This window comes from Falco rusticolus, chromosome 1 (genome assembly GCF_015220075.1).
Source record: "Falco rusticolus isolate bFalRus1 chromosome 1, bFalRus1.pri, whole genome shotgun sequence".
In the NCBI taxonomy this organism is placed as follows: domain Eukaryota; kingdom Metazoa; phylum Chordata; class Aves; order Falconiformes; family Falconidae; genus Falco; species Falco rusticolus.
The window spans coordinates 27,629,009-27,640,997 of NC_051187.1; the positions used below are offsets into that span (position 1 = coordinate 27,629,009).

The 11,989-nt window shown below is 47.9% G+C and overlaps 2 protein-coding genes across 2 annotated transcripts; one reads left to right on the forward strand and one right to left on the reverse strand.

Annotated features, from left to right (window-relative positions):
• The first annotated feature begins 42 nt into the window (after positions 1-42).
• Positions 43-2,345, forward strand: SRRD (SRR1 domain containing). Its single transcript, XM_037375284.1, has 7 exons — positions 43-149; positions 225-265; positions 381-517; positions 598-696; positions 1,161-1,315; positions 1,563-1,608; positions 1,894-2,345. Exons 1-7 carry the CDS (start codon positions 43-45, stop codon positions 2,116-2,118), a joined length of 810 nt encoding a protein of 269 aa, XP_037231181.1. The 3' UTR covers positions 2,119-2,345.
• Positions 2,346-3,123: 778 nt separating this feature from the next.
• Positions 3,124-11,979, reverse strand: TFIP11 (tuftelin interacting protein 11). Its single transcript, XM_037375278.1, has 12 exons — positions 11,551-11,979; positions 11,029-11,182; positions 10,202-10,358; positions 9,570-9,697; positions 8,915-9,067; positions 7,607-8,116; positions 6,883-6,989; positions 6,471-6,639; positions 6,027-6,270; positions 5,221-5,363; positions 4,782-4,947; positions 3,124-3,582 (listed from the first exon to the last, which is right to left on the reverse strand). Exons 1-12 carry the CDS (start codon positions 11,877-11,879, stop codon positions 3,227-3,229), a joined length of 2,616 nt encoding a protein of 871 aa, XP_037231175.1. The 5' UTR covers positions 11,880-11,979; the 3' UTR covers positions 3,124-3,226.
• Between the last annotated feature and the right edge of the window lie 10 nt (positions 11,980-11,989).

Genomic DNA, 11,989 nt, shown 5'->3' on the forward strand with positions numbered 1-11,989 from the left:
AGGCGCCGCTCCCGTGACCGCGCTACGGCGGCCGGGCGGGACATGGCGGCGGCGCCGGGCGGGTGGCGGGCCGCGGGCGGGCGGCGGCGCCGGGCGGGCGGGGAGGCGGCGGGGGCCGGCGCGGTGCTACGGAGGCTGCGGGAGGCGCGGTGAGTGCCCGGCCCCGGCCCCTGTGCCCCCAGCCGCAGGCGCCGGGCCCCGCTGACGCTGCGCTCTCCCCGCAGGGACGATCTGCTGAGCTCCGGGTTCTGGGAAGCGAGCGCCGGTGAGTGCGGAGGGCCGGGAGGGAGGGGGAGGGGGCCGGAGGAGGGGGCCGGGGCGGGGGTGGGGGCTGGAGGAGGGGGCCGCCGCCCCGCCGACGCTAGTCTCCGTGCCCGCAGGAGCCGTGCGGGCCCCGTTGGGCAGCAGCGCGGAGCCGCCCGCCCACTGCGTCTGCTACGGCCTGGGCCGCTTCAGCGTCTGCCCCGCCGCCCGGCACCAGCTGGCCTTCCTGCTGCTGCTGCTGGAGGAGCTGGGGGTGAGCTCCGGGGGGTGAGCTCCGGGGGCGGGGGGCGCGGGTCGGGGTCCGCCGGGCCCATCCCCGCCGCTCCCCCGCAGGTGCCGCCCGGCCGGTGCGCGCTGTTCGATCCCGCCTTCTCCGCCCAGGAGGCGGACGCGCTGCGGGAGCTGGGGCTGCGGCTCCTCCCGGAGAACGAGGTGAGGGGGGCGCCGGGGATGGACCCCCATCCCCACGGGGGGCTCCCGGGGCTGGACCCCCATCCCGACCTGAGCCACCCCCACCAGGGCTGGATCCCCCATCCCCCCCGACCCACTCACCGGGGTTCTGGAGCTGGACCCCCCCACCCCCAGGGTCTCCCAGGGCCAGACCCAAATCCCCACCCAAGCCACCTGTTGGGGTTCTGGGGCTGGACCCCCCATCCCCACTGGGGCTTCTGGGGCTGGACCCTCATCCTGCCTGAGCCACCCCCCCCCCAGACCTGGACCCTGATCCCAGCCACCCCAAGGCCTGGACCGCCGTCCCCACTGGGGCTCCTGGGGCTGGACCCCCATCCCTGCCTTGAGCTACCCTGCAGGGCTCTCAGGACTGGGATGAACCGTCCGGCCTTTGCTGCCTGCCTGCCGGGGCCCAGCTGTAACAGGAAGAGTTGGTTTACACGCAGGAGGGGAAACACGACGTTGAGGGATCGGCCACGCTGTTTTACATGGTGCACTGCGGGAAAGCCTTGTACAACAACCTCCTGTGGAGGAACTGGTCTGCAGGGGCACTGGCCAAAATGGTCATCATCGGGAACAGCTTCAAAGGGATTGAGGAACGGTGCGTGCAGCCTCCCCAGGGAAAGGTTCTGGTGCCTCCAGCAGTGTTTTCCTCTCCTCCCTTCTTTCACTCCTGCTTCTTTATTGCTTCTGACAATAATACCCATGTTTCGCTCATTTTCAACTTGCTATCCCGTTTGCAGTCATCAACCATCTCCTACCTTTTCTGTCCCACACACTTGTGCAGAAAAGTTGTCTGAAGTCACAGGAACATTGTGTCTAATGCTGATTACCTTATGTTATTCTAGATTGTTGTCAAGAATATTGGAGAGAGATTATTCTTACATAGCAAAGGTATGAGTAGTTTTTTTTAACATTAGCTTTCTGTTGACAAAGCACCTTTTAATGAGAAAGGAAATTAATAGCAATTGCAAAGAGGGTGGTTGTTTTTAAAACCTTTTTTCCTGGTTGCTGCAGTATAAAAATGGAATTGCTTTAGGATCTTTCTACATTATCTGCAGAACACACTGCATGCAGGTGTTGAGGTTAAAATACCATCCTCATTCTTCACAGACTCTAACTGAAATTTGCAGAGTGGTTCCACATCGTCATGTAACTTTTCCTGCAAATGCTTTTCAGGTCTTGAAAGGGACAGAGGAAGTGGCACTCCCCACTCACCCTCGGTACCTGGACACCTTTAATGACACCTCCATCCACTGGTTTCCCTTGCAAAAACTGAAGGAACTCTCCCCTGAGGTCTGGGAGTTCATGGAGGAGCCAATGTACCAAGACTGTGATGACTTGGAGATCATCAGAAAGGAGGACAGAACTGACCGGCACAGTCCCGCTGCCACAGAGTCCTGACAGTGCTCTGCAGTGCCGGGGGGGAACCTTGTGGCTGCACCTTTTCCTGTGGCAGCTTCTGCACAGCCATGACGAAGCTCAATCACTGACAGTGTCACCATGCTCTGCCAAAAGTGGCAGCACTCCAACACTGAGTGTGATGGGACATTTTTGTACCTGAATTATTTAATAAAAGGTAAAGTTGTGCTTTGACTTATGACTCACTAAACCCTGCCTTTTACACCATGCATACTGTGTAACAATTGCTCTTTCGATCCCCTCCCTTTTACGAACAATTCAAGGCCTTTGCATATACTACACACGTTCTGAAGCATCAGGAAGGAGAACTTATTGGAGAGGGGGTTGTAGTATTAGCGTCTAGTTGCAAATGCAGACTTATAAAAGCTTTCTCATAGGCAAGGGCCTCCAGCTGCTCAGTGCTACTGAAATCAGCACTTTTTTCTGTAAGGAATAAGGTCATCTCTAGGGGGAAAAAAAATAATCCTGTTTCCCTTCCTTACCTCTGTACCCCGAAGTGCTGTGGTCTTGCCAGCACTCATTCTGTGTATTTGCTGGAAAAAATTACCTCCCTTCCAGCTCTGTGTTGACAGGGCAGAGGGGCACCTGGAGCAGCTGATGGCCTGCAGGCAAGCACCAGGCTGAAGGAGCCACCAACACACCTGCAGAGAGGCAGGATAGGTCCTGGCTGCAGGCCACAGAGATGAGCCCACTGTAAGAGAGAAGTTGTCGGGACAGTAACTTGCTGCCAGAGCAGTGCAGCAGAAAAGGAGCTGTGACATCTCTGTCACTGGAGCCCTTCAGGACTCAGCTACACCAGCCCTCATTCATCTCCCGTTGGCACAGAGATTCTCCTCTCATGGTCCCTTCTAACCTGCTGATAAACCTCTCTCACAGGTGGCAATTACACAAGTGTCAGAACTTCTTGTTTCTCCCTTAGCACTGACTTCCATGTGTCATTTCATCTCTTGACAGTGCCTGAACTAAGAAAAAAAAATAATCCTGGCATATAGCTACGGTTTTACTATATTTAAAAATTCGTAACTTCTTTATTCTAAGAGTTACACTGAACATGTTACTAAGATGGTCTTCACAGTTCAAAGCAGGGGCCTCACTTTGCCATGTCAATGAGACTCTGAAGAGATGTTGGCACCCAAGTCTTTTCTCCTTGTACAAACACCACACCTCTGTCAATATAAATGACAATTCGTCCAAATGTATACAGCTGTTTCCCTTCGTGCCGCTTTCCGATCACAGGCATGAAAACAATGTTGTGCTCCTCTGCTTTTGTCTGAATTAGGTCCTTAAAATTCATGGGCACGGAGCTGGCAGCCATGCCAATGCCGCGCTGGGCCATGTTCTCAGCCTCCCGACGCTCCTGCATGGCTTCATACTGAAAGTCTTTCCTCCGCTCTGTGTGGGTAAGGTAGGCAATGTTCTCTCGAGCACCTGGCTGCATGTACCCACCTGTTTGGAGAGACAAAACACGTGAAAACATGGTCCCAGTCCGTTCCTAGTGCAAGATCTATGAGTAAACTCCAGTCCGGGACACAAAGTAAATCAATAATGCTCTGGATCCTCCTATACACATTCAAATTCACTAAATTTTGTATTGTTACTGCTAATACAGCACAGACTAATTAGGCGAATTTGAGAACTGCAGCAGAAGCAAGAGAGTTTGATACAGTCCCAAATTCTATCTGAGCATGCACAGCACAGGAGGATGCTGCACTGCTACTGGCAAAGGGAAAACGTGAATGACAAAAAGAACAGCAACAACAAACCACAAAACACTCCTCAAAGTCAAAACCTTGCCTGTGGCCTGCATGTGGCACTGCTGGGTTACAGAGAGTGACTGTTGCAAAATCAGGCTCGGGATGGAGCAGTACCATACTGCAGGAAGCAGAATTGCATCAGGAGCACTTTCACTACCAGCCCCCAGTTCACTTTCTGGCTGCGTGACTATCATGCCAGGAATTTCTCAACAGGTGAATTCCTCTTTGTGCAATGCTTGCCTATAGTTGTATCATTTTACCACAGAAATAAACTTAACACTTGAAACGGGCCTCAAGGAATCCTCCATGCTTCTGATGCAGATTCTCCATCACACTATACAGCAAACAGGCAAGAGGAATGCAGGAGAGGAGCTCTCAGTCCTGGAGGGCAGGGCAAATTCTGGGTGCTGCTCCCCCAGGCATGGCCTTCTCTTTTTATACAGTTTAACTCCCAGCAAATTACTAACAATCTGTTCTAGGCCATGGGGAAAGCCACGTGGAAGGAAACTTCACTGCTCTAAAGCCAAAGAGAAGAACCAGTATCTCACCATAAAGGGGAAAAAACTAACAAATTATAGCTTTGGAAGTCAACATCCTTAAATGATGGTCTCTCACTGACTGACATAAAATGCACTGTAATCAGGCAAGGCTGACAGAGAATCAGTTGCTTAACAGCACAGACAGCCACTCACCAAAAATCTGCTTCTGCTTCAGTGAAGCACAATTATTAAGTAGCACCTTACAGGTGTTACTGAAGGACAGAGCAAGAATTTCACTGCTCAGGGGAGCTTTACAATGCTGATCAGCAGGGCGATGCCTAAACAGTCTCACAAGAACAAACATTGGCTGTGCTTACTGTGGTGGCATACAGCATCGCCATAAGTCACCTACCAACACTGGAAGAGACAGCCCGGTTCATGATATCGAGAGCTTCATTAAATTTGTCTTTGATCGATGGATGTGCTAACACTTGGTCTGAGAACATGGACTTCCAACCCAAGTACCATTTTGTAATCTCTTCGTAATTGGGGCTGTTACTAAGCCAAGAGCACAGCACCTGCAAAACAACATGACAGATCAAATGCAGAATAGGTACATTTATGGAGGAGAGTCCTGATTACCATTTAAGATTATTATTACTGAGCTTCCAGTAAAAGAAAGGACTGTGACAGTCTTAGAAAATTGTTGAGGTATATGGAGCTATGAGTGGAAATCACCCCATTTGGCAGCTGAAGAATTTCAGTGCTGGGGCAGCTACTTCTAGACAGGAGTGACTAAAACACTTCACAGTGTTCACAAGCCTGTTTACTCAGCCTTCATGCTTTCTCACCTGCAGCCACTTTGGAAAGAAGTGTTTCTCCAGCAGCCCAACAAGGCTGGAGACAGAAATCATCCCCTCCCAGTCAATCACCCAGTAGAAGGCATCCATGTGCTGCTGGTGAGGGTTTATGATGAGTTCGTTCAAACACATCCCTGGGAAAAGGGGGAAAAGAGTTAGAAAAAACAACTCACAGTTTTATCAGTGCCATGACCTATTTCACTAGGAACACACATGATTTGAGGAGCGCCTGTATCACGTCATTACCCTAAGGGACATTTAGGATCTTTAAACTGTTTGGTTGATACCTGCCACCAAAACAGCACACTTCCATTTCCAGTGATTACAATTTGCCACCAGAACTGAGAAACTTAAACATTCAACTGATTTTTAGACTACAGAGCTTTTTAGCCAGTTTGCATGGCTGAATGGTGAATTACAAAATCTCACTGTGAAAGCGTTAGCATAGACCAAATAAAACGGGGAGTAAGACAGAGATATTTTGTAACCTGGTACTACCTGACAGCTATCAGATATTCCTGTCAGCTGAACAACAGAGGAATCTGATGATTTAGAGAAATGAGAGAAAACACTGAGAATAATCAGAGCACTTCCCCATATTTTCTAAAATGCCTGCCACAGAAAAAAAATGCACAGTACTAGCAGCAGAAAAGAAGATGCAAGCTTGCTCTGAACTTACTAGTAATGTTCTTTCAAGTAACACTGGCAACCATACTAACATGTATCTTTTCCAGGTTTAAGGGGGAAGGTGGCAACCAGCAGATTTCAGAAATTTAGCGCCGTCTGGCTCATCTCACCTAGTTTAGGCACAATGTTTTTGACCATAAAAGCCTCCCATGACCCAGGTGTGAACACATCTTTCCAGGGCTGAAGGATCAGTTTGGCAGAGGAATCACTGGGATGCCACTTCTGCAGAGCATTCGCCAGCTTGTTTCGGATGGGAGAATACAGCGGCTCTAACCGTGCCTGCATCAGGGGAAGCCAGGGATGGATCCACGAATGGATTGGGACTGTGTCTGTCAAAGGATTCCAGTTTTCGACCTTGAGGTAAAACAGAAAAGATTAAGCTAAGTCCATCCATTAAAGTCTTGCCAGATGCAAAAAGAGGCATAACGCAACCCCCCAGACTCCTATACACATCAGCAGAGGCAGCAAACTGGTATTTCAGAAGTTCTAGTTGACTGAAATTCAAATACTGATGCAGAGCACAGCTTCATTCTAATGCAGCCCTCTCGTCTTACCTCCTTCTGTAGCTTGGGGAAGATGAGCTGATCCAGAATGTTATCCAGTATCCAGACAGGAACAACATTTACCCAGCTATCCAAGAAATCCACCATGGATCCACAGTTCCTCGGTTGCCACCGTGCTACTATATTTCTGACATATGGCATCCAAATTTCCCACATCAGTCTGTAAAAAACCAAACAAAAAAAGAATAAATCAAAGTTAAGCTTAAAGCTATAGCCCCAGGCCTAAATAAACTAAACGGCAACTCTTACTTAAAAGCTGCTTCTTTTTATATAGCTGACAGCTGGATTTTAACAGACACATCGGGAGAATCATCTGGAAAGCATGCTTGTACCTGTTCTTTTCCATCCCTGAGGAAGCAGCACTTGAAGATGCTGCATGAAGTACAACTCATTTGTTCTTTACCTGTGAAAAGCATCCGTTGACAGGTCCTGCCCACTGTGTGATAACAGCTGATCATTTTCCAAGAGGTTCTTCCACTTGGCTATGATTTCTGTGCCATATGTACAATCCTGGAAACGATAAGGCATGAACAGCCTTTATCCTTTTTCATTAATTTCAGCTGGTATCTACAGAGAGCAGGCTGATGGCACTCTGCTACAGCCAGCCTTCTCACCCATTCAAAAGGCAAGCCAGGAGCTTGCAGCCATGATTAGTGAAGTCCCACAAAAGGAAAATCCCACTTTATGGACTTAACATACCTCCAGGGGGAGAAGAAGATAGCCTGAGTTTTTTCAGGTGTACAGAGAGAATTCAGATTCTACCTATCACAGCCTACAAAGCATTAAGAATGGCAGCACATATCTGACTACCTGACAGTCTCCTGCTTTTGCTAAAAACCAAGAACTAGAGACTTTGCTTTCATCTACTTCTTCTTCCCAACACCCACAAAAGGGGTTGATTTTAACCTTACAAGCAGCTAAATTGTTAGCTGCTTTGCAGAACAGTAGCCTTCAGGCACAGAAAAGTCTGAGACTGGGTCCAGAGTGGGGTTTGGGTTTGTGTTTGTGGTTTTTTTTCTTCTCTCCATACTGTTCAGAAATCTGGGACAGGGAGTAGGGGGAGGAGTCAAAATAATAAAGACTACTCAAGCCATCAAGTAAGAACTGCAGATAAATCAAATACACACCTTGAGGGGATCCCAGTTCTTGAAGTAATCTTTCATCAGAGGATAGACTATTGCTACTGCCAGGTCTACCCTATCAGACATTCTGTACTCTTCATAGTATTTATCTTGAAGTGTCTCGAAAATCTTCGCACACTCATCCAAGGTCAAGGGATTTTCACAGCTGGGCTGCATCCGTCTCTCACACTCTTCCACCATCTCCAGCACCTTGCTGAGATTGCCAATTGCAGTCTCCTCGTGTGAGAGAACTTCAGACATCTTCTGTATCTCATGGGTCAGGTTGACAACCATGTCTCTCTCATACTGCAGCTGCCGGTCGTTTTGGATGATCTCCTGCTCTGTGATGTCAATGAGAAGCTGCAAGTTGTGCTCCAGCTCTGGCAAGGCAAAACCCTGGGGCTTGGAGTCTTTGCCCAGTGGCTGCTGTGGGCTGTCATCTGGGATGTTGTGCTTGTGGCTAATTTGACTGTAGCTGTAATAAACCTTTTGTTCCCGACCCGTCATGTCTATAACCTTCCAAGAAACAAGAACAAACATGTCTCAAGAAACCCCAAAACATCTGCATCTAGTATTTGGAAAAGGAGGAAATAAAATCCCTGACTCCAAACTGAAAACTGGAGATTTCTAAGTATCTTAATTACTCCAGGAGGCTACTAATACACACTGGTATTCTGCATGAGGCAGCTGGGGATTGCCTCTAAAAAGAGGTCTACTCCAGACATGAAGAGTTAGAATGAAGAGGAAACAATTTGGAGTTAGAACAGGAAGAGTCTCCTCTTCTGATCTCAGTTTTACTATTTTGCTGAGTAATTCTACAAGCAGTGAAGATGCAAGTAGTATACTATTCATTACTGCATGGAACTCTTAGGTACTTTGATACTGTTTTAAACCACACAATAAAATTATTCCTCTGAAATTAACAGCTGCCTACAAGACAAATCCTTTACTGTCCCTTTTAGGTAGAAGATGGTTCAAATTATCTGTTTAGTTGTACAATCCCAACAAAGACAGCTGTGCTTTCAGAAGTGGATGAGCATTTTATCTATAACAGATGTGAAACAATTAAACTTATCTTCAATTAAAAAAACACCAAAACAACATGTGTTTTAGCTAATTTGCATTTTCTGAGGCTAAAGAACTTGCTTCAAAACAGATCAAATGTCCTAGGTGACACAGTGGTCTATTACACGATTCAGTGATGAGTCTGAGGCCTTGATTTTTATGAGGTTACTGACAGCTACAAAGCACTCGGAATAAGCCAAGTGGACAAACTTTTCCCAGAGATGCCATCTCTTGGGTTATCAACCTTACCTTGACTTGAGACAGCTCCTTCTGAGGGGCAGAAAGCTGCTTGCTGATCCTACCCTTGGCTTTCAGTTCTTCTACTGTCTTATAGCTGTATTTGGGCTTTTTCTTGCCTCCATTAGGATCCTTCCGCCACTGACTGAGCTCTTTTTGAAATTCCTAAATAATAATAATAAGAAAAAAAAAAAAGTTGTGCTTGCTGCTCTTTGTCATGCCCCAAATTTCACTCTTATTTCCCACAGGAAAATAACCATCGGATCAATGAGGAATGCTGTACAGCAAAATAGATGGGAAAGTGGTAAAGTACTATGACAAACCAGCTCAGATGCCATGATCCAGTCAATCACCCTATTCACAATACTAGCATATGTTTCTGGTATTGTTATATATTTTTTAATTTTAACAGAATACAAAGACTACTGGAGGGACTCTTTGAAGATTGAGTTCTAGTAAGACTACTGGTATAAAGTTAGCCAGAAACAACAAAGAACACTATGATGACAAGAAGAGTATGTCTAAATGACATTAATGTACTATGTCTTTAGCTTCTTATCTAAAATAAGGCCAAACAGTTTCCTCTGACACACAAGCTAATACTAGAACTGAATTTTGTATGCACAACACAACAGGGAAATGGATATACCAAGAATCATACAAATACCTCCTCAGCTTCTTCTTCCGAGTCCACAACAGGAAAATCCTGCAAAGACTGGCTGGTTCTTTCAGAGCCATATGCCCCCACAGCTCCTTTGCCTTTTCTTTGTTTGGCCTCAATTGGGTTGATAATACCTAAGAGGATGGTAGTTACATCAGGAGCAGGTTTTTTTACCAAGAGAGAGCAGCAAATGCTTTTTCTACAGTACTCTAAGTTAACAAATCAGCACAAACATCCAGCCCAGTATTTTGCCTCTATCCCTAGAGTATCTTCTACCACTTCAGTAATTCCTTAGTGGCCATAAAATTACTTAATTCCAACACACCAAAGAGAAAAAACGCAGAGCATTACTCACAACTGCATTTCCCTGCTTTTTTTTTTTCATTCCATCACATAAAATAGTATCTCTTTTTCTGTAAGCTAACTACCTTTGGAATTTTTCTCCCTTACTTCTGTTTTATTCTTGCAAAATAACAATAGCCAATAAAAAGACCAATAAAACTGGCCTATGGTAATTAAAACACAACTGAATCTTAAGAACAAAGTTATAAGCCACCTGGAGACGGCAGTTCTTTGAAGAACCCAATCTCTTCTCCAAATTACTAGTTAACAATAAAAACCAAACACACACTCAGTACCTTGAGCATTCTTCCCAAGACCTCTTCCAGGAACGTAACCCATCTTCTGGAGAAGCTTCTGTCCAATTCCCTTCGTGTGTCTCTCCCAGCTGCCAAAATCCATAAAAGATTTTGTCCCCCCTACAAAGCCTTTCTGACTAGGCTTGAAATTACCACCCTGTTAAAACAAACAAAAAAAAAGAAACCCACAACCTTAAGGCATCATAATAACCAAGCTCTGTGTAATTTCACTCAAAAGGAAAGTTCTTCCCAGAAGCAATTCAGTTGTCACCACACTACACAGCTCACTGCACCACGACTTGTCCATCCATGTCAGATGCCTGACACCTAAGGAGTTTCCTGGAATTCCTTAGATGGAAAAGCAAAGTCCTGACAAGCTCAAACTGACAACCTGACAGTTATTAGGCTCTACCACCAACTTCAGTTGAAGCTGATTCCTAATTCTTTCTGTCTTTGGTAACCAAAAATAAGGCTTTGATTTTTAATCTATAGCACTCCTAGATTTGTCACACTGTGCTGTGAGATTTAAAAAAAAAAAAAGTAATTGAAAGGCAGTAAATCACTCCCATTCTTTTATTTCAACCTCAGTTGACCAAAGGGAACATTAAGGAAGATAAAAGGGCCTAAAACGATAGATGTTTCCCGAGGACACCCTGTGATACAACACAAAGCTACAGAAGACCGAGAAAATATCTCCTTTTAACAGCATGCTGTCACATCTTGTTCTCTGGTTTTAACGATATCTCCTTTTCTTTAGTGCTCCTTTGACTACCGCCTAAGTTTCATAAATACCTCACGCAGAATTCAAAACTTCCTGGATAACTCACAGTTTTTAACTTCTTCGGCACAAACTCTTTAGGGATTTCTTCCTGCTTAACGGGCTTTTCATCTTCATCAGAGTCTTCCTCTGACAAATCCTCAGCAGCTGACTTTTTCAGCCCGGCGCGGATGAAGTTCACTGGTGCCGAGTAATCCCTGGAGCTACGCCAAAACAAGACCTGTGAGTGAATTCTGTTCCAGTGGACCGGTACACGTCTCTACACAAGCCTGGGGACTACTGTGCCTTAGACCCCTCCCTTAAAATGAAATATTAAAAACTGACGAGCAGTTTTTGCGAGGAAACAAATCACTCCTTCCCCCGGGTAGCAGCGACACGCTCGCACATGCAAAGTCCCCCCAGCCGGGCCGTTCTGATGGGTGTTTAGAGCCTGAAGCGCCCCCCGAAACGGGGCAGCCACCCGAGCCTTGGAGCCCCTCCGAGTGGGGCACAGCCGGGGGCCGCCAGACGGGCGGGAGGAGACGGCTCAGCTCGGCTCGGGGGCCCCTTTCCCCCCGTCCCCGGCCCGTACCGCTTGCCGCCGAAGCTGGGCCGCTCCTCGTCCGAGTCGCGCTCGGCCCACACGCCGTAGGTGGCCTCCTCCTTGCTCTGCCGGTGGCGCTGCCGGTGCGGGTTGAACTCGTTCTGTAAGTCCCAGTCCGACACCTCGAAGTTCTCCATCTCCACGCCATCCTCCCCGTCCGTGCCGTACAGGTGCGACATCGACATGGCGCCTGCGGGCCCACCCGCTCCGGCGCCGCTCCGCTCCTCCCCTCCAACCGGCTCCAACTGCACCGCTACCGCCCGGAACGCAACAATCTCCTTCCGGTGACGCACCGCCCCAGCCACGCCCACAACCATAGAGCTGGGCAGAGCGGCCACGCCGGGGCCTCCCGCCCAGCGGCTCCTCTGTGGTCTGGCGGCGGGCGGCCTGCACCGGCGCAGGCAGCAGGGAGGCAGGGCAGAGCAGA